This window comes from Vicugna pacos, chromosome 6 (genome assembly GCF_048564905.1).
Source record: "Vicugna pacos chromosome 6, VicPac4, whole genome shotgun sequence".
NCBI lineage: Eukaryota > Metazoa > Chordata > Mammalia > Artiodactyla > Camelidae > Vicugna > Vicugna pacos.
Genome location: NC_132992.1, coordinates 2,399,935 through 2,427,708, shown reverse-complemented (window position 1 = coordinate 2,427,708; position 27,774 = coordinate 2,399,935). Strand labels below are relative to the sequence as shown.

General features: G+C 39.8%; 1 protein-coding gene across 7 annotated transcripts in view; it reads left to right on the top strand.

Moving 5' to 3' along the window:
* The window catches only part of MAP2K5 (mitogen-activated protein kinase kinase 5), a 235,857-nt gene that overhangs the window by 7,443 nt on the left and 200,640 nt on the right, over nt 1-27,774 (top strand). For all 7 annotated transcript variants that reach the window (XR_012073230.1, XR_012073229.1, XM_072962192.1 and 4 more), the window contains 2 exons: nt 11,458-11,525; nt 26,170-26,239. Coding sequence is in view for 5 of the 7 variants with exons in the window: in XM_072962192.1 (XP_072818293.1) it covers nt 11,458-11,525; nt 26,170-26,239 (138 nt within the window). In the remaining 2 variants the exon portion in view is untranslated. The remainder of the gene's footprint in view (nt 1-11,457; nt 11,526-26,169; nt 26,240-27,774) is intronic.

Genomic DNA, 27,774 nt, shown 5'->3' with positions numbered 1-27,774 from the left:
CCAGGTTGGTCAGGGGCTCAGTGATGTTAAGTCAGTCAGTAGCACAGGGGTCTGGTGTTAAGGATAAAGTAAGTATTTGTAACTGTGGTCCCCGTTTTTTTTTTCATGTGGGCCACTTTTCTATGAAGCAGAATGTACCATTTCTCCATATGATTGTATATTTTTTGTTCTAGTTTTTTAAGCAAATGGTTAAAGACAGAGTACAGTATCCTCTCTTTTATTTATGTTCTCTTAGAGGACAGTTTGGCAATCCTTAACAAAATATAAAATGTTCAAAACCTTTGAGCACATCCACTTTTAGGAAACTGTCCAACAGAAATACTACTTACGCATGTGTTGAATGCCCCTCAGCCAAAGTTGTTCATTGGTGGAAGTATTTTTGATAGCAAAAAACAAGAGGTAAGCTAAATGCCTACGGTAGTGGGTTAATTATTTATCCATAGTCTGAAGCATTAAGCAGTGGCTAAAAAGAAAGAGGATTTTAAACATTGACATGGAAATACATTCATGATACATTACTGAATTAAACAAACTATATGTGGTACGATCCCATTTTGTAAAACGTTTAATCCCGCCTCCTCCTTCCAGCTTCGTGTGTGTACTGAGAGACAGGGATCTGAAAAATGCGCCCAGCAGTGCTTTCTGCTGGTTTCCCATGGAAAGTGACTTGGGGCTGGAATGGGGGAAAAGCTGGCTCAATGAGCACACTTGTTACTTTATGTATTTCTCTATTGCTGTTTCCCTATTTGCTGTTGAATATTCTTCAACAATCATCTCCTGGTTTTAAAAGCTACTTGAGTAGAATTCTTACCATAATTAGTATTTTATTAGCCACACTGGACTCCATATACTATTGAAAAATAGGCTGTATATCTGGAATACAAGTGTTGCAAGCTTCTCAGACCCCTTGCGGTAACTCCTTGGGGGTGCCAGGGATTTCATGGACAGTCTGAGAGTTAACATTTGGAGCGCTTCCTGTTGGCAGATGCGGGGTTGAGAGAGTTCCGTGGGTGATCTTGTTTAATTTAACCTTCACAAGGCCCCCAGGAAGTCCTTGGAAGGACAGTTGCTAGCTCCGAGGAGAGGACATCTCTGCTAAGCCACTCGCTCGAGCCTCACGGCTAGTAAGGGGTAAAGAGGAAGTTCTCACGTGTAGGTTCTCAGCCGCAGTTGAGACTTGGTCTGAGAGTTGTCATAATTCTTGAAATCGTGTATTCTGATTGTTTTTAAGCATGGCCAAAAAAAAAAAAAAGAAAACAACTTGTACTTTGTACTTCCTGCTTTCTGGGTCCCTCACAGTGGCTCGATATGCCTGTGCTGTACTGGCTTCCAGAGCTGGGGTTCATGGGAATGATACCGATCATTTTAGCTATCATCTGTTGATGGCCAGGCGAGGTACTAGATGATTTAGGTGGACTGTTGCTAATCTTGGCAGCAACTCTGCGAGGTAGGGCAGGTATACCTGTGAAGAAACTGAAGCTCAGAAGATTGCTGAAGGTGGTCAGGTAGGAAGCGGTGGAGCCAGTATCTAAACACAGCTCTGTCTGATGTCAAACTTGCACTCTCTAAAACCTAGCGTGTTGAAAGCCTGTGACGTGTGTCAAGTGTAGTTTGCGGCTTACAGTTTATGGGTATGATGGAACAACTCTTGAATAAATAAAACTTTGTTTAAAGAAATATTTGTGGTAACTAACACTGAAAAGTATACTTGAACCTAACAGAAAAAATGTTTAAACTCCTAGGTTTAACTTCCTAGATCGCTTTCCTTTTTTTCCCTCAGCAAGTGCTATACCATCTGCATCCAGACCAGTTTTAGGTGGAAAGATTAAGATAAAAAATACAGAGAGACAAAATAGTGATAGCTGTTTGTTTTTTGTGCTTACATTATCATGTACTTTCTATTACAGACTGAAAATCTTAGACTGGCTGTTTTTCATGATTGTTCTAGGGTGGCCTTATTTTCTGTACCAAAGATCCGCACTAATAAATGAGATCTATGTATAAAAAATAATTGGACAGATGTAGTTTGGAAGCTAATTTACTGAACTTTCTGAGCTCTTTTGGTGGTTTATGATATTTTGAAACAACTCTTGAATAAATAAAACTTTAACCAAAGATATTTATGGTAATAATTTAATACTGCTAAGTGTACCTAACACTAATTGGTTTCTTATACCAAAGAGGTGGTATTACATTTAGTAATTTGAATTAAGCAACAAGAGAAAGGACAGTGTCAAATTCACCTGTTTTACATAAACATAGGGAAAACGAGAGAGTTGAGTAAGTGGAAAAGAGGGGAAAGATCAGGTAACCTTACTGATCATTCAGTTCTGAGAAATGCCATCTCTTCAGTGAAACCTCTGATCCCCCAGGTGTGGTTAATCTCCAGGCACTTTCCTAGAGCAGGTAACCTGTTGGGCCTGCCATCTGGTTGGCTGTGTGGGAGTTCCCCTTCCTCACTAGATGTTGAATGACTTCATGACAGGGACCATCTTTTGTTTCACTCCTGCTCCCCTTAGTACAGTTGGCCCTCTCATTTCCATAGGTTCCATATCCGCCTGATTTGCAGGTGCAGAACCTGGAGATCCCGAGGACCAACATTGTATATAAGGGACTTGATCATCCACAGGTTTTGGTGTCCTGTCCACAGGGGAATCCTGGAGCCAGTCCCTCGTGGATAATGAGGGTTGACTGTTCTTAACTTCGTGCCTTGTAGAAACACTCTTGATGAATAGAATGGAATATTATATATGTCAGTATTTAAAAGAGAACTATAAAATGCATGTAACCTAAAGCTAAGTAAGTAATTTGCTCTTTAAGGATTATTTGTGCAGTTGCCCAGGTGTGGGATATAATTGGTTGGTGGTGGACAATTCAGGCTTCAGCTTCCAATTTTCCCACATTTGACTGGGCCCCCTGTCCCGAGGGGGCAGAGGGTCTGTGGTGGCTCTGTGCTTTCTTATTTCTATCCCTGGGGATGGTGTTTCCAAGGGGGGTTAGAGGTGAATGGGGGAGGGAGGCCCGTTTGTGCCAAAGTTACCTCTTGGACTGATGGCCCTAAATTTCTTTCTACCACTTTTAAATCCTTTTTCTCTTACAACAAAAATACAAATGAATGTACTACTTTTCAGCATACAGTGTCTGATCTTTTTTTTTTAGTTGAGAAGATATAGATGATATTTTTTAAAAATTCAAGCAGTATTGAAATAAAGCAAGAAAAGTCCTCATTTCCCCAATTCACTAGTTAACAGTTTCTTCTCTGTCCTTACAGAATGTTTTTCATACATGATATAAACTATATTGCAACCAGTTTCCTATGCCCCCGCTTAATAGTATATCTTGGGAGTCTTTCCAGCATCAGTGTGCACAAATCAACTTCATTCTTTCGGATGATTACATTATACTTAATTTTATAACTGTGGCTTTATTTAACCTATTGATGGACCAGTTTTAAGTTTAAGTTGTTACCAGTTTTTCAGTAGTATTAGAAAGAAAAAATGCTGCAGTCAACAGCATTGCCTTATGGTTTTCCACATTGTAGAAATGTGTTTGTAGGATAAAATTTCTAGGATTTAGAACTACTGAGACAAAGAGTATCCATACTTTACATTTTAACAGCTGTTTCCATGTTGCTCTTCGAAAGTTAGAACCGGTTTGCATTCCCACAAGCAGTGTTTGAGAACGCCCACTTCCCTCTACTCTCACCAGCTCTGGGTACCAGCAGACTTTAGTTGATGCCAGTTTGATATGTGGAAAAGGATTATTCTATTATTGTTTTATTTTGTGTTTCTTCAATTATAAATGAGCTTGAGCATGTTTTCATTTATATTTTGGTCATTTGTATTTAATTTCTGTGAACTATTTATCACCTTTGCTCATTTTTCTATTAGATTGTCTTTTTGTAGTTGATTTAAGAGCTTTCCAATATTAAGAAAATTGGCCCTTTGTCTTATACATTATAAATCTTCTTGTTTAGTTTATTGCCTTTCCTTTCAGCTTGTTTTGGTCTTTTTTTCCTCTCTTTTTTTCTCCCCCCATGGAGAAGTTTTAAGTTTTTACATGGTCAGATTTATCCTATTTTCCTTTGTGACTTCTCAGTTTATGTCACGCTTAGAAAGGTCTTCCACATTCCAAGAGGTTGAAAAAACATTCATTCATACTCTCTTTTCTTTCCACTTTAATAGGGTTAAGTAAACATGCACATTAAGTATGTTATAAATATGTATTTGTGTAGATTTTTTTATTTTGTAAAACAGCATGCATTTTTATTACACAGAAGATTTTTAAAAAATTCTTGGGCCATCTTCATTTTATTTTGGTGAAAGGAGGAGTCAGAAGGGGAGCCAACTTTATTTTTCAAGCAGATACTGGTTATTGACTAATTTGTCTTTTCCAAGATGCAGCTAAATTCCGTAACCATAGAATATCTTGTATGTTTGCATGTAGTGGCCTTCCATATGCTGTGGGCCCAAAGGCCCCTGCTGATTTGCACAGTTTCATTAACAGATTGATGAGTACACCAACACATGAGGTGACGGAAATCCACTGTGCCCATTAATGAGTTTCCTGTGCGTGTCTGTTACATGTGTTCCTTTCCCTGGACCTTCTCTAGACAAGTTACTGCTGTAAAATGACTGTTGGGCTGGTGTTGCTGGATAGTAAGATCTTACTGGTGACTTGAAAGATGGCATTTTAAGCCTATGTAGACAAATGCTGACTTATATCTATAAATACCATATGGCCCTGCTTTTCCATGATGCTCTGACTTCACATCTTTTGGTCTGTAGCCCTCTTAAATATCTTCACACTCATCAAATCATGTCTGAATTTTGGTTCAGAAAATATGACTATAGGATAAATCTTTATTTTATTTGTTTTTCTTCAATGATGATTATTTTATACTCATTTCTCATTGAATGGAATCTTTTTCAGTTGTTTTGTGAATTTCTGGAAAAATTCTGGGAAAAATGAAGTTTTATTTGCTTAAACTATAGCATATGTAAAAGATAACTGGTTGCCTGTAAATAAAACTGGGTAGATTAATGAAAATTGTAATTAACAGTAGACATACACTGAGTCTACAAATTATATAACACCTAAGAATTGTGTACCTCGAATCTGAGATGATTTGAAGAGAGCTTTAATTTATTCAAATTCCGTAGTATCGATGTGAAAAGTACGAGTCTTTTTTAGTCTTAGGAAAGTAGTTGTTTGTAGGAGTAGGGGTCAGTAGTCTGGCTATTTCACGTGAGCAGTAAGAGGTTTAAGTCTTACCTAAGCACAAGGCCAGTTGTTCCTTGAGGTCAGAGATGGTGCTGCTCCTTTTTGAATCCCTAGTAACCCAGCGTGGTACCTGGTACATAGTACATTCTCAGCATGTGTTTCTGGAATGCACGGCTGCTTGAAGGAATGAAGTAACATGGACAAGCCGTCCAGAGCGCATCCATCAGTAAATCTGGTTAGCTCTGCCTTTAAAATACATCCAGCATGTGATGACTGCTCAAAACCTCAGCCCGTTTTAGGCCACCAGCCCCTCTCCCCTAGGCTAGGACGGTGGTTGCCTAACTGGTCTCCCTGTTTCTGCTTTTGCCCCACATGGCCTCTTTTCCACACAGCAGCCAAAGTGATCCTGTTAGAAGTTAAGTGCGGTCACTACACTCCAGATCCTCTGGTGGTTTCCATCTCACTTGGGAGTGAATGCCAAGTCCTTAACGTGCCCTTCAAGGCCCTGCACTTCTTCGTCTGCCCCCAACCCTGCCCCGCCATTACTTCTCTGGACTTGCCTCTCTCCCCCACCTATTCTCAGTTCTCTTCCAGCTACTCTGGCTTTCTGTCATTCTTTTGACCATGCCAGGCGGTCTTCTGCCTCAGGGTCTTAGCATTAGCTGTTCCCTCTGCCTGGAATATTCTCTCCCCAGATACCTGTGGGGTTCACTTCCTCATCCCTTTTAAGTAGAGTGCAAACTCCATGAGGGCAGGCCTTTTCCTTTTCCCGCTGTTAAACTGTACCAGTGCCCAGAACATTGCCTGCTGCGTGGTGGGCAGCGCTTACACATTTTTTGGAAAGAGAAAGGAAGCAAAGAAGTGAGAAAGAAGCAGCGGTGAGAGGCCTGGGGCGAAATTACACCTCACGGATGTGAAGATTCAACCACGAACACTATGGCTTCTAGTCCACACCAGATCTCAGATTCCACACCTGAGAAGGGCTCTAAACTTGACGACTTTTCTGGTAATTTCCTGTTGATGTCTTTCTAACCTCTACAGTTGTGTTTTCATTTCTTTCCTCTTGCCTGAGAAAAATGCCTTTGCTGTAGTTCTAATCGACTCTTCCCTGGCACTGAAGTGATATGACAAATGACATATAAAATACAGTATTGGCTTGACTTCCTGTTGCTCTTGGTAGATGCTAGGTTGTTTCTCTCAAAAGCCCGCCTGAGCCCTGCCACAGCGGTGGGTGCCAGTGGGCCGGGCGCTCCCCGGAGTCTGCTCTCTGTCTGCTGTTGACTCGGTAGGCGCCCCGCTTGCCATCCTGACCGCCCCTTACCTGGGGCTGCCTCTCCTCTATTGGGCCTTTATGTTCCTCCTCTTGGTTTCTCTTTTGGATTGCATGTTGCTTCAAATAAAATCGCTAACAACATATGGCCCGTTATGATTCTCTTTTCCCAAACTCTGCCATTTTGTATATTTGTGACACACTGCAGATTTTGTGAAGATTGCTTCATAATATTTGTTTGCCATCTGCTGCACTCTATTTGGTATCTTGCTAGGATTTTTTCCTCCATTTTAAGTGACATTAACAAAATCCAGCCAGTACATAGACTTTCTGGTTCTACTTTTGCTTCCCTAATGTGCTGGAAAATCATATTACTGTGCCCCAGGCAACGAGAGAAGCCTGGAATTCTCATTGTGAACCAGGGTATCGGATCCTCCCCCCCACCTTGGCCATATCTAGTAATGCTTTTTTGGTCAGATGGCAAAGAACCTCCACGTGTAAGACAAAAAGAGTTCAAAGTATTTTTTTTCTACTTGTCTCTACTTAGGGCCTTGGCTTTCTAGTGCTCTTCAGTATATTTATACCTTTGAAACTCTTTGCACCATTTTAGTGAGTTTTTGTGATTTACGGTTCCAGTTAATGTACTTTTTAAAGCTAATCCAATTTGATAGGCCAGTAGCCAGAGTCTTTGCTAGATAGGCTGACTGTGTATGTCCAACTTTTTCTTCAGAAAAGTATTTTAAGTTATTGTCATACTAAATTGCTTGGTGTGTGTTTCTGCTTTCTTCCACTTCCCTCACTTCTCATTCCTATCAATTCATTTGCTTCATTTAAAGAATTTTTTTCCAGCTTTCTTGAGATATAATTGACACATAACATTGTGTAAGTTTAAGGTGTACACATGTTGATTTGACAGTTACATATTGCAAAATGATTGCCACCATAGTGTTAGCTAACATGTCCATCCTGACACATAATTATCATTTTGTTTTTGTAGTGAGAACATTTAAGATCTATTCTCTTAGCAGCATTCAAGTATATAACACAGTGTCATTAACTATAATCACCATGCTGTGCATTAGGTCCCCAGACCTTGTTAACCTTATTACTGGAAATTTGTACTCTTTGACAGATATCTCCCCATTTCCCTATCCTTCAGCCCTTGGTAACCTTTACTGTTTCTCTTGAGTTTGGGTTATTTTAGATTCCACATATAAGTGATATTTTACAGTATTTGTCTTTCTCTAACTTACTTCACTTAGCATAATGCCCTCAAGTTTCATCATCCGTGTTTCTTTTTCTTGGCTGAATAATATTCCTCTGCATGTGTGTGCGCGCGCGCGTGTGTGTTTATACACACACACACACACATCTTCTTTATCCATTCATCCATTGATGGACACCTAGGTTGTTTACATATCTTAGCTATTGTGATACTGTTGCAATGAACATTGGAGTGCAGATCTCTCTGTGAGGTTGTGATTTCAATTCCTATGGATATAGACCCAGAAGTACGATTGCTGGATCAGAAGTTAATGTAATTTTAATTTTTTGAGGAACCACATATTGTTTTCCATAGTGGCTGTCCCTCTTACCTTTCCACCTACAGTACACAAGGGTTCCCTTTTCTCCACACTCTCACCAACATTTGCTATCTCTTTTTGAAGCTAGTTATGTAACAGGTGTGAGATAATATGTCACTGTGGTTTTGATTTCTGTTTCCCTGATAATTAGGGATATGGAGCTCCTTTTCATGTACCTGTTTGGTTATTTTTATGCCTCCCTTGGAATCCCTTGTCTTGAGAGAGAAGTGTATTCTCATTTGAAATGCCAAGGCCTATGGTTTGCCCTTGGGTTGCCATCAGGGTCTGATAGCTTGGATTTTGCCTTTGGACCAGAATCATTAGTCTTCTCTTATGTATAATTACTTTTCCAACTCAGTCTCCTTTCTGACAAGAACAGGAAGTCTTCATTGAAACTACTAATTGCAAATATTAAAGAGTGAAGCAAACAGCCCTCCAAAGAGCAGTTTCTGTAAGGGAAAGCAGTACCTATGTGAAATGGAGTCTCTTGTTAATCCGTTAAGAACTATTCATCACTGTGTCATATAAAGCTGGTTTTATCCTCAGGCTTTATCAAGATGCGTCTTTCAACCTACCTTGTCTCTTTATGGGACAGCTGCAACGCTTTAAGTTTGCACCAAAAACTGTTCTGGCCATTTGTCCTCAGTTTCCTGTCCACTTAACACAAGGTACCCTTTAGTGTTTCATAGCTGCTTTCCATGGAACTGCTACATTTTCTATGTATGTATGTTTGGTTATATATGTTACATATGTATGATTTTTTCTGGTAATTGACCCCCCTCACAGTTTTTTTTGCTGAAATTATCTCGCCGAGATTTCATAGAATTCCAGAATCCTTTGTTCTAAGTCACCTTAAATGTTCAAGCCTTGGCTCTGAGAGCTTAAAGAACTCTTTTTTGTCCTTGTTGTTGCTACTGATTTAGAGAAAACGGTGTTTAAATGATTTCTTCTGGAATCTGTGCCCTCCCTTTACAAATTATAAAAAGGTTTTTCACCTGTTGTATTAAACTCGAAGCACTTCCTCGTTCCATGTGAACAGTGCCTTGCTGAGGCCTTGTGAATGTTGAACTTGACTGTCATCTGTCCCTGTGTGGTGACCATCTCTATAGCTAGCTCTGGTGTACAGGTGAGATTTACAAAAAGCTACTTTATTCAGGCTGGAAATTTTACCAAGTTCAGGACTTCATCAGGAACAAATCATTTTAGTACACATCCAAACCGATCATTTGATTTGGCTTCAAAACAAAAATGTTAAGTGCTTTCATGTGTGGTAATATGTCCCTTTATACAGTATCATTTTGCCCCTTTTGTTGCCTGCGTTTGCAAGAAAGTTTTTTGACTTAACCTTGAAAATACTAGTTTCTCAAACCTGTGTAGAAACTCCTTCTGTTTCCAAAACTAGAATAGCATTTCTCTCCTAATTTGTATCTTAAAAAAAAAAAAAGAGGACAGGAAAATGCTGGATTTCTGTGTAGTCCTTTCTATATGTAACCTCCGTAGGAATGTGCCTTCTTTGTTACTGAAAGTGTCCCCTGCGTGCAACTCTTGGTAGTAATGACACCAGTAGTGACTGACGGCTCCCAGCTACGCAGATATTCAGACACTGTGACTTGATGATACTGATTTACATCGAGGTGGGAACTCTGCGGGAGTGAACGGTATCTCAGATCCAGGTAACGGTTGCTTTAGAGAGAAGACCCCAGTGAGGGCTGTTGGCTTGGTCACTGAGCAGGGCAGGCACAAGTGGCAGTCTGCCTCATGCTGTCAGGTTGCTGTTGGCTGTTGAGGAGAAAAAGCAGGTAGCATTTTGCTCTGAAGTGGTTATTTAGGAGCGAATACAAGCTCCCTCTCAGGGCTCCCAGGGCCTGCTCACCAGTAGGGGGATAGCTTAAGAACTGTAGGTGGACAGGAGGGAGGGCCTGCTGAGGGGTGTGGGCTGAGATCCAGGTGCTGAACTGAGCTCCCTTGCATTTTCAGTGAGAGTCCCCAGAGCATGTCATGCTAGCTTACTGTCTTTATGATGAGAGATCTATCTTTTTCTCCAGTGCCTGGGATCAGGTTCTCTGCATCTGATCAAATCAGCAATTAGATGCCTAAGAGCACCTCCCCCACCAAATAATAATAACACAGTTTAACAAGTGCACCAGAGCTGAGGCACGAAAATGAGAGAGAGCCTGTCCCTTCCAAGTTGTCCCCCTGGGAGGCTGTGTCTTCCAGCAGTGCCGCCATCGCTCAAAATGTTTTGGCATTTTTCTTTCAGCTGTACATGTAGAGTCTACCGCATAGGTTGTTCTCCTGTTCACAGACTTTTATCTTTAGTAGAGTGAAGTAACTAACTAAATATTCAGAAACAGCCAAAAGTTATTCTTGGTCCTGCCTGGTACATTGTGTAGGTTGAGTGAGTGATCAGATGGACAGTTCCATTTAGGGCTAAAAATGAGATCTGATATGTTCACGTGGTTTATCTTCAGGTTCTTAAAGCTGTTTTGAAGAGGTATTTCAAAACTATTTTGAATAAGAGAAGCATTAATGAAATAAGTACATTGTTTCCGGTTGTGGCTACTTTGATGATCCACTTACTCAAATGTATCCATTCTGGTTAAGTATTTTGGGAAGTCTTACTACCCTCTAGTTTTGGGACCATTAAATAATTTCACAGTAGCACAGACCACCATTTGAAGCTTCCTGTGGTCCCAGAGTACCCAGTACAAATGGAGCAGTTGGAAAAGAGAAGAGCTACAAGGTCAAGTGGGTGATGACGAGAACCGTTGACGTTAACCTTACACGAGGCTTCCAGTTCTGCATCAAGGGAGTGATGATAATAAGTTGTACTGTCCACATCAGGGGATCGTTGTGAGGTTAAGGGGATGTTGTGTGTGGAGCATAAATCTCAGTGCCTTGTGTATAGCAGTGTTCAGGAAATGTTAGCCATTTTTATTATGCTATTATGATGTGGTAGATTGCCTGGGAGAAAGGGTGATGGGGAGGGATCAAGGGATGGGATGCCATGTGGGAAAAGAAGTACTAATAGTTGAGTAAAATTGGCCTCTCTGGTTTTTAATGTTCTCCTAACGAAACCTATTTAGTCATACTCAAGTTCTGCTCACCTTAACTTAGATATGTGTCATGAATGATGTGAGCACTATTTTAATTTTCAGCTGTCCCTAAAATTTTTAGTTCTCTATTGAGATTGTGGTTGTTTTCTGAACAGCAACAAGAAAACCCCAACAAACCAATAAAGTCACCATCCCTAAAATGTGGTGTTGAGGATTTGGGTATCACGTTGTACAAACCAATTATATTACGTTCCCAGTTGATGTAGTTTTTGTACATTACACAAATGCAAATCGTATGACTTGCATGATGTTGCTTTTTAAACAGATGAAGATGAAGATGGTGATCGAATTACAGTGAGAAGTGATGAAGAAATGAAGGCAATGCTGTCATATGTAAGTATATTACAAATGACTTTTTTTTTAAAAGTTCATGTAATCGAGGATGCTGTTTCTTGGCATAGTGAAGATATAAAAGTAAATCACAGTTCCTATAATATTTTTCTGTGTAATATATAATCTTTTTAAACATTTCCTTACGTGAAAGTTAAGAGCATTCTTTTTGAAAGGCACTTACTGATCATATCATGAACATTAAGAATAATGCATCTTAATGACTTTTGCATTAGGTATGGTGCAGACTAAATGGACTATCAATTTCCTGTATTTTTTATGCAGTACTTAAAGTAACGGCTCATTAAAAATGAACCCCTGGGCTCTAAAAAATTTTTCAAAATCTACTTTCGACTGGAGATCTCTTTCACCCTTCCAAACAGACTGTAGTTATAATGTAGCTGCAGGCTTGATATGGATATGTGATTTAAAGATGTATTCTGAGTTATTTTATGCCCTAACTCCCCTTTGCCCCCCACCCCAAAATGAACTACAGAATCTAAGTCCTTTGAATATATCCTGAAATGACTTTTCTTTTGTGTTTCAAATTTCAGAGAAAATTTGCATTAACATTTGTCTCAGGACTGAAGTAGATGAAAAAAGAATCCATTTCTAAAAACTTAAATTCTAAGCTTGAAAAATTCAACTACAGTGAAGAGACATAGCTTCCCTGAGCCCTCATTTGTTCTTTTCTTTTACTCTGTTTTATTTTCTCTTACTCATTTTATCTGCCTTTACAATCTGTGTACAAAACCTGGTCCAGAGGTCTGGTGAAAAAAAAGCACCGGACTTGAAGTCCAGAAACCACTGCTCTCCTCTGGCTTCCTGGCCTTAGGCGAAACACTTAACCTTTCTGTGCTGTGGTTGCCTCATCTGTCAATTGTGGATAATAATGCCTGTCCTTTCTCCTGCACAGGGTCATTGTAATGATCAAATGGGGTAATAGATGTGAAAGCCCTTTGAAAAGTTAAGAGGATTCTATACAAATGCAAAGTGGTATCATGGTGGAAATGATGGAATCAGGGCCCTGGCTTGTCTGCCAGACTCTCATCTCAGCCAACAGTTAGGTGGTGGATTTTTGATAGACCTCAACTTCAACCAGGACATTGTTTCATTGTAATGAAAACTGTAAAACATCTGTATGGGTTTCCGCTGATAGTTTTAATTTAGGGTGGGAGGAAAGAGAACAAGAAGGAGGGCATGATTAACAGAGCGTTGCATTCACACCAGCACAGAGTAGGAAAAGTCAATTTCCCATTGACTTCCCATTACCTTATTTGAGAGTCTTTGTGCCCTGAGAATTTAGAGCAGAGCTCGTCGGTACCTTGAAAGGCAGAGTAGGATTGTCTGCTGAAAGGTCTAGCACTAGTATTGATGGATTGGCTAACTCTCCTGAGAATGTGACATGCTTATTTTTAGAAGACACACGTACGCACAGATGGATTCTAGTTTTTTCGCATACATCCAACTGCAGAGTGTACATTACTGACATCAGTGTACTTTTCTTGTGTCCCTGACATAACCACACGCACAAGGTGTGTTTTCAAAAATGGACTTTTGGGCAGATCTAACAAATCGTGCTCTTTGGGAAATGTTGCGGCATGTGATCATAATGGTAATAATGCTTTCCGTTTCTAAGTGCTCACTGTACCCTAGGTGTATTTAATTTTCTTTGGTGTTAATAACCACTCTGCAAAGTAGATATTACCATCCCTGTCTTCCAGATGAGGACGCTATGGTTAAGAGACCTGCCCCAGGTCTTATAGCTAGTATGAATGTGAATATGCAATTTAAGTTCAGCTTCTCCTTATGCCAGAGCCCATGCTGCTTCACTGTTTTACACTTTTTGTCTCCCATCCACTCTTGCACGTTAGCATTGGGATCTTTCTACGTGTTGAAAAACAAAATTCAACTGAGTAGATTTTCAAGCTCTTACGGGCCTGATGCAGTGATTCATGAGTAGGACAGCAAGCCATCTAGCAGATAGAAAGGCAGTCTGAAGACTTCTGTAGGCAGGAGGCAGGACAAGGAAGTAATTTTCGCCAAGAGCTGATGGTTCCAGGCAAGGTCACCTTCCTTTAGGAGGCAGCGGGGGTCTATCGGGTGGATTACCTCATTAGTGCTGACCAGGAAATTGCAGACGGACAGGTTACGATTACCTTCCTGGGAGAGGCTGGGACTATAATTAGGATAGGTATTTTAAGTCTTGGTTTGGTGACTTGGATTTGGCACACGTGACTCCATTTTGGGCCTGTTGTCTCTTTTTTTAACATATGTTACCACCGTAATTACATTCTAAATGATTTGTGTTTATATAATATCTTAGTTATCTGTATTATATATTCCTCATGACTTATGCTTATTTTCTCAAATGCAGTGTTTATTTTTGCACTGTAGTAAAATATCAGAGTTATATAATTGTCCTTAGACTTAAAAGTCCCTGAGATTTCTTGAGAGCCACTTTTTAGTCTGAAAAATGCTCATCTAACTTACTGATCCCCAAATATTTGGATTTTGTGAACTAATCAATTTTTTCATTTTTAGACTGAGGGAGAGACATAGGCATGATAACTTAATTTTGCTAAATAAAAACAATAAAATAAACTAATAAAAATGTACTGTTAACCATTACTTTATTAAAGAAAAAGAATGGGAGTCATTTAAAGATTAAAACAGTGGGCAGTACATAACCTCGAAAGTAAAGATGATCACTAAGTGAGTAAATTTAGTTTTATGTAAAACTCACTATATTATTCTTAATTTTGTTGATTTGCTCTGGGTGGTGAAAACTTTCTTTGTGAATTGGCAGTGGTCCACGGACTGGGTCAGGATGTCAAGTCCAGGTCCTCTCATGAATTCTCTTAATGTTTATAGTGAGAACCTGAGGCCCCAAAGAATTTTAACTTAAACTAGAGCCCCACTCTCCTAATTCAGAGTGTTGGGGCAAATTATTTTTAAAATGAAAAAGAAGGTGAAAATACACTTGAGAAGGATAACGTTTTAAGTTCCTTAAAACCTAAGTGGGTTTCCTTTCCCCCTTATTTCTTGAGGCAGCGCCTACCATCACATACTCTTTGTTTAAGCAGAGTCAGGTCTGAATAAACAATTAAAAAGCAAAGAGTAGGGGGATCTCTGTCTCAGAAAGCATAGACAAGATTGGCTTGTTGTCCTCTTGGTCTGTCTTGGTTCTTATGGCTGAGATTCCTTTGGGTTACAGTTTTGCCATAAAGAGAACCATTTGGCCTTAATCTTAAAATAGGTCTTGGTTGGTAGTCTTAAGTTGCCACTCTGTTTTTAAACACCTGCATTGGTCTCTTATTTTTTAGGTTCAATTTGGTTCAGAAAAATGATTCCAGGATTTGGGTGTTGGCATGGGGAAGACACTGAAAAATGACCACATATTTACTATATATATATATATATATATACATATATATAAAGCTTAGTTTTTCATATGGAATTCCATAAATTTGCAGTCACCTTAGTATTTCTTTAAAAACCATATGGGGAAGGCAAAATGAGACACACTGTCACCATAAATCCTTTGATCATTCTTTTCCATTGATTATAAAGGTTAAATGAATAAACCACCTGGATCTCTGCATTAAAAGACAAAACAAAGCAAAACAAAAAACCCCAGCAACTTCTGAGTTGAAACTTAGAGAATTACTTTTTTCCCCCTTGGATGCAAGCATTTTCTGGCTTTGGGCCAACAGAAGCATGCGTTTTTATCAGTAATTTAAATAGATTTTTGTATTAGACCTGAAAATGTTGCCTTTTTCATTGGAAACTTATCAATTATTTAAATTGCCAGCAGCCTTCGGCTGCTCGCTTTATGTGTACCATAATAATGGCATACAGTGGTTTGTGATACATGTGACACGTGGACTGTTGCTCTGTGGTAAGGATTTGTCACGACAGCAGGTTGTTGTGGGCTGTAGATAATAACCAGCATATTAAACCAAAGTCTGTTGTCACACATTAGTACCATTTTATGTAAGTTATTTAGAAGTTGTGTTCCTTTCTTCATTAGATATATTTTTAAGAGATAATGAGAAGAAAACAAAGCTATAATAAATTGTCTTTTAAGAAAATGTAAAGTAATTTGGTCTCCAAGGAGATATTTAATGTATTGAGAGAATTCAGCCGCCAAGTGTTATTACAGCACCATTGCGATAGCTCTCTGCGTTTTGTTATGAGTTTGTGTTAATCAACAATCTGTTTTTATAGCATAGTTTCTTGTAAGTTATGTTGTTGGAATATTCCACTTCTGGGATCATGGCTTTTCCTCTGACACTATTGTATCTTTTTAACTTCTCCATAAAGTATTTTTTTAATTAGAATTTGAAATGCTTTATTAGAAAAACAAATACACACAACCTACATATTCTGAAAACTAAATACCTGATCACTGCTAATTATTTAAAGGACCCTATTAAATGGTCCCTTAAAGTAGTTTACATTTTTTTGTTGTTCCTGTTTTTCCCCCTCTCATTTTCTAGAGAGATTGAAGATAATACGCCACTTTTCTTCTGTCTGTTCGTATCGGTTGTCTAGTAGTGCTGGCTTCATCTCCTTAGAGCATCAAACAACGCTGGGCCTTATTTATTGATTCATTATAAGCTTTATTTATCACTGAGACCCTTTTATAGGAGGGGGTTATTTGAATGTTAACCTCTGCTTTCAGATGACCTTTCATCAAGAAACTCAGCAGTACATCTTGCTTTTGTAAATGGATTCACGTTTGTTTCTGCTAAATCCCATGTGTAATAAAGGATTTATTACACCTGGTTCTCTCGATACTGAGAGGCTTGTTTGAGTGGAGCACAGTATTAACAAGAATCGTTTTCTTCATTTTGCCCGCTCTCTTTATACCATGTCTCCACATTGCCGGAAGAGGACGAGATAAGTGTGACTGCAATGCCTCCCATCATGGCAGAGACCTTGTGTTTTAGTGGAGTGGAAGTGTTCCCTTTGGTGTACTTGACCTTAGTGTTCCTTGTTAGGTGTTGGTCACCTGAGGGAAGATACTTTTTGACCTCTGTAGCACCTTGTAAATTTTGGGATATGATTTGCTTTATTCTAGTCTGCATGAGTTGGAGATTCCCTCAAAAATCACAGGTACTCAAGCAGAGTTGGAAGGGAACCTTAGGGGTCTTGTCCAGCTGTCTCTTTGCAGATAAGGAATCTGAGGTCTAATGAGATGAGATTCAGTGCTGAGGCCACATTGCTAGTGAACGGGAAGGCTTGGATACAGACCTGGGCCCTGGACTCCCAGTCTGCGCTCCTGGTGGTTTTAAGTGGTGTTTTTGTTTTGGCATTTGCTGAGATCCTGCTGAGGAAGCTTTTGCAAATACTACTTTTTTCCTGATGGTGAAAAATAATGCTATTTACTAGCATGTTGGTGTGCTTGAGTTTGCAAAGGAATGTAAACAAATACTCTGTGGGCTTTTGAAGTTTTCCAGATTGAGATTTCGTCCTTACCTCCAAGGCTGAGAATTTGTTGCCCACTTAGGAGCTGAATGTTTAACAGCCCCAGGGCCTTTGCTGGTAGGAAGTTTTCTTCAAAGAACAGAGATTGGAGGCTCATTTCCCACATGGTGCTTTTAAACACGCTCCATATTAAGTAGGGGCCCTACTTTGAACTCTGCGGGAGGCAAAGTCAGCTCTGTCTTCAGTGAGTGGCTAGTCCCCTAATTCAATGCGATCCATCCAAACAACTGATAACACATGACCCTCTCCTGGCAGGGTGGGGACAGGACTGTGAGGACCTCATGAAATCAGTACATAGTTTGGAACATTATTTAATTGTTTTAAACTCAAATAGTGACATGTTCTAAGCTATAATGAAGTTTTTGTATTACTGGTTTTCTCATCCTAGTTAAAGAATACAACTTTTTTTTTCCAAGACAGATTATTTTAATTCTTTTCTCTGTGTTGTCTGGGACGTTTGGATGCCCTTGAAATAGTGCTCAGGCTATAGTAGCCCCTTACTCAGCCCCTGTTGTGAAGTATCTTAGAGCACCTTTGCCAGCAAGGAGCAGAAGCACACTGAAATGGGCACCAGTTTATTGTGCAGCTCATGGAAGCAGAGGGAGAGGCAGCCGGCCTCAGCCAGGGTGGCCCCGGGGCACTCGGCGTCCTTTGAATCACCAGTATTTTGTCATCAAGGTGGCCATGCTCTCAGTTCAGCATCAGCCGTGGAGGGCTTAGGTGGGTTCCTCTAGGGTCCTCTCCCGAGGCAGCTGGTGTGAGGGGGCAGAACCCTGTAGGACATCAGTTAGTCCCCTGGGGGCTACAGCTAGGAGCTCCTCTTCCAGAGACACGTGAGCTGCGAGCTGCGGGGAAAGGATGGACGTCCAGCAGTAGGATTGCTCTGGGGCATAACCAACGTGTGAGGCTCCTGTTGGTACTCCTAATGAGCCTGTTTTCATAGGACCAGTTTTACTGGAAACAACAGGGGTATTTTCTACATACATCTAAAAGGTGAACATAAATTTGCTGTAATACAGTAAAGTTAGAGGAATTCAGTAAATTGTCAACCTGGAGTTGGCAATTTCAAAACAAGTTGTTTCTTTCAATATATATTTCTTTGTTACATATGTGTTCTTTACTCATTCCTCACTACCTTTTCATTTGTTTCTTTTTTAATAGCAGTTTAACAGTAGGCTGGACCTTTATTGAGCATTATTGGGACTGGCTAAATAAAGCTATCTGTTTGTAAGGGAATGTCCTGTTAGGCCTGCTGTCTGCATGACCTGATGGTCCTGTTTTATTTAAGTGGCAGGTTCCCTGAAGCTATTTAAACTTCTACTTTGAATATGAAAACGAATATATGTACGTACATGCATCACTGGGACATTGTGCTGGACACCAGAAATTGACACATTGTAATTGATTGTACTTCAATTAAAAAAAAACAAAAACAAAAAAAACTTCTACTTTGGAAATAGAGCAGAATTGCTAAAGTCAGGTGAAAGGTCAGTGTAGACAAAGCCCCAGGCTGGCCATGGTGATGACTATGCGAGCTTCAGCTGAGAGGATCCTACAAGTTTTGGATCCATTGCTGAATACAAATTTAAACTCCTCCTGCCAACACACATTACCTTGAACTTAGCCAAGTTGAACTTTGTCTGCCGTTGGCTATCCAAACCTCTCTTCTATTAAGACCATCTGGAGCCCCCAACATCCTTTATGGTTTTACTGTCCAAAACAAATAGTGTTATCGTTAAACTTGGCCGACTTACCGTCTTTTTCATTTTCAAATCACTAATAAATACATCTGTCTAATAACATTAGCCTATAAACAGGCCCCAGAGTTTTTCCCTGTTGACCTTTTCATTGGAAGACTTTTCATTGTGATTTCTTTCTCATCGTTTGATCGGTCCATGACCATATGCGGACCCTCTAGGGTCATTTAAGGAAGAGTATGTGCACACTTGTAGTCACCTCAAGGCAGAGGCAGTGAGTTATCAGGGAGCTGGGGGGACCTGAAGCCAGGTAAGTAAATACAGCTATTAATTTGGTATTTGAAATAGATTATCATCACATGTCATTTTTGACTGTGTGCTTCCTGAGAGCTCAGCGTCAGAGAGCCTCTTAATGTAAAGTATAAGAAATAGTTGAAAGAAAATATAACTGGTAACACATCTGAGTAGTGTTGTAATCGAATCTGTAGCCGTTTGACAGAGTTACGATAGTTGGGTTCTTCACTAGGAAAACTGATAAATTAACTATGGACTGCAGATAGTTGGTTAGTTTATTGATTATTGCTGTAATTACTGATTGAGCTACATATAATGGGGTGTGCTTGCAGTACTGACAAAACAGGAATTTGAAAATTTTATCATCAGTAGCAAAAAGCCAGCATGCTTATTCCTTGTAAGTATATTCCTCATACCGGTACTATTTATATTGTCTGTTAGAAGGCATGCTAAGGAGAGATTTGGGAAGCGTTTCTGTTATAAACGTACAGAAGAATAATAGATGTGATTTGATATCTAAGACTTGCCACTGAGTGAGTTAGATCAGTGACAGTACGTAATCACCGCTGCTGTATTGGTTCCTTCCCTTAAGCAATCGGGGAGCAGCCATTAGCTGTATGGCACAGTGCTAGGCACTGTATGGCGGTAGTTCCTTACATTTTTGGGGACATGGGCCTTTTTTTGAAAATGTGAGGAAAGTTGTTTATTCTTTTCCTAGAAAATTCACACGGTGCAGCATTTCACATAGGAGTTCAGGAACATCGAGGGTGTCCCAAGGCCCACATAGACCCCAGGTTAATACCTCTGCTGTAAGAGAGAAAATACAAGACATGTTCCCTGCCCTTGATGAACTTCCAGAAGGAGAAGCAGTGTTCCTTATGGAGCCCTTTTTTTTTTATGTGATTTTTTTTAACATTTTTTTATTGATTTATAATCATTTTACAATGTTGTGTCAAATTCCAGTGTTCAGCACAATTTTTCAGTCATTCATGGACATATAATGGAGCCCTTTTACTTGTTTTATTATCTAATTATACTATAGTAATTGATGGAAGGGAAGGAGATACTGATAGCCTTGATCAACAGTTAAATTCTGCCTCTGTACTTGGTCTAAACATTTCAGTCATCTTGTTTCTGTATCATCCATTGTCATGGACAGTTTTCTTCTATGTACTGTTGCTTGGAAGTGGGCGATTCATAGCCCTGGGCCCTATTTAAGATTTTTTTAAAGTACTGTCTAGGAAAGTTTCCCACATACCAGCTTCCTTGATTTTGATCTTCCTAACACTTAGGAGGTGAGCAAGGCAGGCATTTTTCTCATTTTTATAGTTGAGAACACCAAGGTACGAATCACATGCCTTTCTCAAGGTCACGCAGCTGGTAAATGTAAAGCGGGGACCTGAGATCTCTCGCTGGGTTTTTCTCTTATTTATATGGCCAGTTTTCCATACAGTGAATATTTATGGGATAGCAACTATCTAGCCAAGCCCTGTGCTAGGTGATGGAGGTACAGTGAATATACAGTTCATTCCTTCAAGGAGCTCACGGTCCAGTCAGTGAGGGTAACAGGAAACAGTGTTCCATGTGGGAGGACCAGGAAGACTCATAATTACCAGGCAGAGTGGTAAATGCTTAAGCATTAGATGCTCTGTGAGCACAAAGAAGGAGCACCTGATCTAGCTTTGGGGACAGAGAAGGCTTCCTGAGGAGGGTGGCGTCTAGATGGAGTAGGTTAGGACAAGGGGACCGGGAAGGGTGCTTTGAGCAGAGAGAACTGTGTCATGAAGGTTTGGGTGAAAGGATGCTGGATGCATTCTGAAGGGGCTGCCTGTGATTAGGGTGGTATGGACAGTGAGGGTGAGGCAGGAGGGGAAGGGGCAGGAGACCACCACCGGATAAATGAAGAGGGGGCACAGCTGTTAGGAGATGACAGAAAGCTGGAACAGGCTGAAACCAAGGTGGCTTTGAGAATAGTTCAGTCATTGCCCTTTAGCTCATATGAGATGAGGTTGGGAAGGAAGGTGGGCCAGATCATGGAGGGCCTTAGCTTGGGGATTTGAGAAGTGGGGAAAATGTAGAGTTAAAAAGACTGGTGATTGATTAAATGTGGGGAAGAAGCAGAGAGATGGTCTGGATGACTCCCAGGTAACTGGTGTGGGAAACGGGGTCCTGGTAATCTCGTTCCCTGAGATGGTGAAGCCATGTGTTGGAAGACAGGCCTAGGGCATGAGGGAGGAGTAGGGGAGGTAGGGACCTGCTGAATTCGATGGGCCTCTGGACAACCAGTTGGGTATGTTCTGAATCTTAGGAGAGAAATCTGGGCTGGAAAAAAAGGTTTGTGATTCATCAGCCTGTAATTAGTCTCAATGACTCCTCTGGTAATTGAAACCTTTGAAGTAGCTGACGTTAACTCAAGGAGAGTATCAGGTAAGAAGAGAAGGTTGATGAAGAACCATGGGGAACTTCAACATTTAAAGGAGGGGTGGGGAAGGAACCACTTACAGGAAACTGAGTGGTAGGAGAGGTCGGAGGAAAGCCTCGGGGGCGAGGCCACCTGTCCTCAGAGGTATCAGCACTGCACCGTGCTGCCTTCCCCAGGCCCTGACAGATCAGGGTACGTGGCCTAAGCCACACGGGGTCTGAATGAAGAAGCCAAGCTCTCCACCAGCTCGGCAGCCTGCCCCGTAGCCTGGTTTAGTGAAATGTTTTGAGGTATGAGAAAGATAACTTACCTTTTGAGTCTCAGATAGCAAACACGTTTTATGTTCTGATTGAATGAACTAGAATAAAAGAAGTGTTTTTCTTGGTTGACTGATAAACCGTTTGCTACATCTATGAAACGGGTGATGATACTCCCAGAATAGGATTGGGCTGTGAGGAATTAAATGAATAAATGTAAGTATCTAGGATTGTTACTGAGCAAGGGCTTGTGTGCCTGAGGTGCAGAGAGCCAAACTCGGACAGCAGGTGTTTGCAGCAAAGAGAGGGTTTATTTGCAGGGAGCCAAGCCAGGAGAATGGGCGACTGACTCATGCTCAAAAGATCCGAACTCCCCAGTGCCTTTCAGGCAAGGGTTTTTAAAGACCGCTTGAGGGGAGAGGGTCATAGGATGCATGATCAGCTCGTGGACCTTCTCATTGGCTGGTGGCGGGGGTGATATTTCAAGAATCTCAACCTTCTGGTCCCAGGCAGCCTGGGGTCTAGGGCTTGTGCTCGGCATGGAGTCACCATCCTCCACCTGGGTGGGGGTCTTAGTTTCTATAGAGCAGCTCAGAGGTACGCCCCGGATTGTTATCTGTATCCCTTCAGGACGAACTAGGAGTCTTGTGACTCTGTCGTCCTAATCATTAAGTGCTTGAACCTGCTCTTTCAAAGTCACTATGGCCTAAGAGAATAAAGCCTTTTTTCTACAAACAAACAAGGGACTGAGAGGGGCTTGAACCAGGGAGGGCCCCACGGGTCCTGCTCAGGTTTCAGACCCCCCTTTCCTCTCATACTCCTCAATCCTGAGGGGAACAGGGGCAGGACAAGAAAGGGAATAAAGTTTTGAGTGGGGAGGCGAATCATAAACTCAACAGGGAGCTTAGGAGGGCTCGGTTTCACTCAAGCTTAAACACACAGTAGGGAGTCAGTAAGTGATAGTTGTTTCTGTGTGTGCATCTCTCTCTGTCTCTTTTTTTTTTTTAAACAGAGAACTTGTGTCTTCTAAAATTAAACTGTGCTGTTTTGGAACTCAAGTTTTTTATATGGCAAATTTCCATGAAGAAAAGAAAAAATGTTGTAATTATTGGTTGAATTGTGCTGTTAGAATTAGGTTCATAACAAGTAGGAACAGTGTATGATAAACTCGCAAGCAAAACAAAGCCAAAAATTGTACTTGCCTATCCCCTTGTCGAATCTGGCCCTCTGTTTCAAATTAATTAGACTTTTGGATAGCGATGCTAAACTTTGTCACATCCTTATTAAAATTGTTTAAGGATTTTGAAGAACATCTCCGAGGGACTCTGAAACCAATCTGAGTCTGGTGCTGGAGATTCCATTAGCAATCACAAAACTGATTAATCTTTTACTCAGCTAGCGTATTGATTATTGCTGCAATTACTGCATGTAACGGATTCTACGAGGGATCCCAGAGAAAACACATTTTTATACTTGCGGCTGGCGTAGTCAGTTTGAGCACAATATCTTATACTTTTTATACATAACCGTTTTTTGTATTTTTAAATGCCATTAACACTTCTACTCAAAGTGCTGTGCTTAATATTGTTTCACTCTGGGGAGGTTTGCTTTCAAATTTCTCAGCTACTAATCATTACGACTTACAAATGCCTTCACTAATTCTGCTGCTGCATTTTAATTTTAAGCTTCACAACAACCCTATGTAATAGAGAAGAAATCTGAACCCTCATTCAGAGGAAACTAAGGTTCAGTGAGGTTAAATGACTTCCTGAAAGCTATACTGGTTAAGAAGTGGCGAAATCAGGACTGGACTCCATCTCAATCAGTAAAAATTTATCCAACACCTACTGTGTGCGGGGCTTTGTGTTAGAGGGGTTATGAAAGCCAGGATAGGCTTACAGAGATTAAGCTAAGAAAGCTATTTGGATGACTTCAAATTATGGCTCAGTTAACCTTATCATGGTCACTTTGTTACTTTTCTGTCCAAGCCATCCTTGTCCTTTAGAGAATGTCGTGTAAGCAGTTGCCTGAGCTCCTAGGCCTGGTGCCACGTTGGCTGCCACCGGCTCCTCACCAGGCTTGGTCCTCAGAGGTCAGCTGCCAAGAGTGGGCCCATGCCTTGGGTTTCATCACCACCCTTTATAGTTTGTCCTCTATGGTGAGTTACTTTGCCGTGTGGAACACAAGCTTCTCTGTTAATACAAACACAGATCAAACCCAGTATTTCAGCAGGAGAAAATATTCCTTGGATTTGGAAGGATTATAGAAAATAAAAAACAACTCGTAAATACTTGCTTTGGAGAAACTGTCAAATGGCATACTTCATATCATTACTATGACTGTCTTAATCGTAGTGCAAAGAGATGTTTGTAGATTGCTAAAAAATTCTTACAATGATTAGAAAAGTGTATATAGTTTTTCCAGTTGATTTGGCACAGATCTGAAATGAAAAAGCAACCCTTTTTATTTATGTATTTTGTGAGGTAAATAAATAAAGTTGGAAAACAGGTCAATTTCATGCATGCGAGGTTTTATAGTAGGGGAAAAAAATGCATTGCACCTGTTCTGACCCTTTACATTTAAGGTTATTTGTTTTCAAACTTGACCCCAAGCACCAGTTTCAGACAACTCTATAATTAATTTGTTAGATAAAGCATAAGGATATTTTATTTGTTTTGATTTCTAGGACTGGGTTAAAGTAGTAACTGAAATTACTAACCTCTTGTACATAGCAGTTAATTAAAGAAAGGCATTAACTGTAGGAGAGCACCGCCACTGCTGTTGTCTTGTATCAGTATAAAAAGGCAGTAATTTTTTTGACAGCCACTGATTGGAAAGTTGCTTGCAGCCTTCCAGAAGCAAGGGGGTACATGCTGTGGATCAATAACCGGCAAATTTCCCATTAAAAAGAATACCTGAGCAATGTTCCAAATAGCCACTGGCATCTTAATTTTCCATGGAAACCTCAAATACTTCTGTGCTGAGGACAAGTCATTTTCGGACAATTTTTCCAGACTACTTGTTAACAGTTATTGCTGTCCCAAAAGGTTGACAGCCTACATGATTGATATTTCATTTACTTGTCATCACTGTTTGAGTAATGGCGAGCGCTATATTTCTGTGGTTTTAAGGAATATAGTTTCCTGGAAGTCATTTGCCTCAGTATGTATTCCAGAGAGGGTGGCACACATGTTTTTGCTCTAGGTATGCAAGTTTTTACGTCCATGGAAGGAGAGGATCAGTTTCCTTTTACAGTTTGAAAGCCCTTGGAGAGCAGGGGGTACCTATGTCAGTCCAAAAGCCATCAAAAGCCCACGTCCACTTTGTCTTTAGGGTGAAGAGACTTAGACTTGTCAGCTTGTGATTCCCAAGATGATGTTGAATTATATAACTCCCCTTTTATTTCTAAGGGAAAAACAAGCTTGATCTTGTAATGATTTTAATATACGTAAAAGCAGTAGGAAGACATATGTATATATCTTCTAAAAAGAAACTTCAAGAATATCAGCAAAGAATGATTGTCAGGAATTTTCTGAAAATGTGATAAACAGAAAATGTGCATGTGTTTTTTTAATATAGAAACCACGAGGATTCAAGGGCAGTTCTGCTTTGTGACAGCCCCTCAAAACACAAATTCAGTGCTTTTTATCATTGATATTTTCCACCAAGAGCATCACTGTGTTGTTTGTCAGGTGTTAAAAGAAGCAAGGGCACAGAAACCATCTCCAAGTTAGATGGACATGTGGTCACCAATTAGCGTATTAAGGAAAATGCGACTGGACCAGAATACAGCCTACTGAATGCATTTGTGTTTGTGATGGAGTGTAAAAGCTTTTTCAACTTGGAACTTTATTTTTCATGCCCAGATTTTTAAAGTGAAATTTGATCTAGAGTGTTTAGAAGACTAAAACATGAGAGGGATGCTTGCTTGAAACTAGGCAGCCTTTTTATCATATTAATCCCATCATCTTTGGGTGGATTATATCTTGTTTGTTCGTTCCACAGTCTGTACGATTTTGATTTCTATTATTGGTACATTTTATACACAAATATGAATAATGTTTGGCTAACTAACTGGCATACAGGTCCAAGCGAAATGTGAGGCATCTCCATTTTGCTTTGTAAAATCCAGGGAAAAACAACAAAAGGCAATTTGAGAAATTTCTCCTAAAATGCTTTTTGTGTCATTTTAAATATATATCATTTTCAAAATATTTCTAGGGATCAAATACAAACCTAAAGTCTCAATCAACATTTTTTTACTCTTAAAGATAAATGACAGTGTGGAGGGTAACACCATGCTGGATTTTCAAGTTTGAATATTCACTCTAGTCATTTTGATGTGCAAATAGGGAAAAAGAACTCTCAAGGCTGATATGTATATACCAGCAATTTACAAAAGTACTGTGAATTAAACAACCCATAAGTGTCTGTTTCAGTATTCATACATTACTGAGTAATCTCTTTCTGTAATCTCTTTGCAGTATTATTCCACAGTAATGGAACAGCAAGTAAATGGACAGTTAATAGAGCCTTTGCAGATATTTCCAAGAGGTAATGTTGGACAAATTCTAATCAACAGTGATTATTTCAGTAAAGTGTTTCATCAACAGTTATGTTTTCCAAAGGTTTAAATGCGCATAACATGATGTTTCGTTCTTAATTTGAAAAAACAAAGGAAGTATTCATTATTGTGGGGATTGCAGGCTATGTTATAGTTATGGCAGATAAAATATCTAATTTACTAGAGTAAATTAAACTAACTAGATTGTTTTTTGTTTTTGAAGTACATACTTACTTTCGCTTAAAGAACTCTTCGGGGATCCACATGATTTCTAAACCAAGGCAAATGAATGGCTGTAATTTTGGATATTTATAAATTGTGGCTCAGGATGGTAGACAGAGCCTCTGTTGAGTAGAAAGCTGTCAGCTAGTGCAGAAGCCAAGGTTTACTGGGAGGTTTTAGGAGAGAGATTTTGGTGGAATGTTTCGTGCTTGATTTTGGGGGGGGACGTTTTCTAAATAGTTGGAAATCCTCACAAGTGGGAATTGTACGAAGTCTCCAAAAATAGGAGCTGATGAGAGTGAGTCTGGTGAATCACCTGGTCAAATCATTCGTGTTTTCCTTTAGATTTGGTTGTATTAGCGTTGTATCAGATAGGATTGCTCGACTGTGTATCAGCATTCCCTCAAAATGTGAATAATGGTGAAAAAGAACAGTTTAATTATATAAACCATTAAGTCTTTCCCCCATTATACATTGCCCCACTTGGAATCTCTGTTTTCTAACTGATGGAACAGATAAGAAAATTATGTAAGTAAGTCTTGTAGAAATAACTTAATTGAAATAATTAAAAGTTAAACTTTCGTTAACTGATACTGTACAAATAATCATGGTATGAGGTTTCCAATTAACCATTCTAGACTTTCATTACCTGTAACTCTCTGAAGTTTGAATGGCTCAATTAACTGGTAGACTCCTGTTTGCAATGATAAAAGTCTCCAAAGGCAGCTGGCTCGTCCAGCCCATGGGAAGATGTGGATTCAAGACTAATGCTGTTCTTCTAACATTAACGTGGGGGTGGGATTAGGAATGCTTCGTACAATATTAATAATAACTTGTTAAAGAGCTAAGTAAGTAAATAAAATCGGGCCATTGATTGTGTCTGAAACAAGATTATGATTAATCCAGTTCTGTTGTACCTGAAGGCTAAAAACTAAAGCAAAATAAATTAAAAAAAGGAAAATGTTGCCATTTCTATGTATTAGGCCAATAACAGGATGCAGATTGTTTCCAAATATTTTCAGTGACCAGAGAATTTGGGCAAGTTTCAGAATTGTTTCTCCATAGGGAATATTTTTTTTACCAACTGAAAATTTCCATTAATTGCTTTTCTACTTGATGACTTTATAGCTCTGTTGTTGTAGCAAACCCTAGTACAGCATCCTGGAGAATTATAATTCTCACGCTATGGGTCTTCATTTTTTTTTCCCCCAAAATACTTATTTCTCTTCATGCAAAATCTTTCCAAGTTCTGTTTGTTTTATTTGTCAGCAGTCCCTGTCAGTCTCACTGTCCACACCACTGT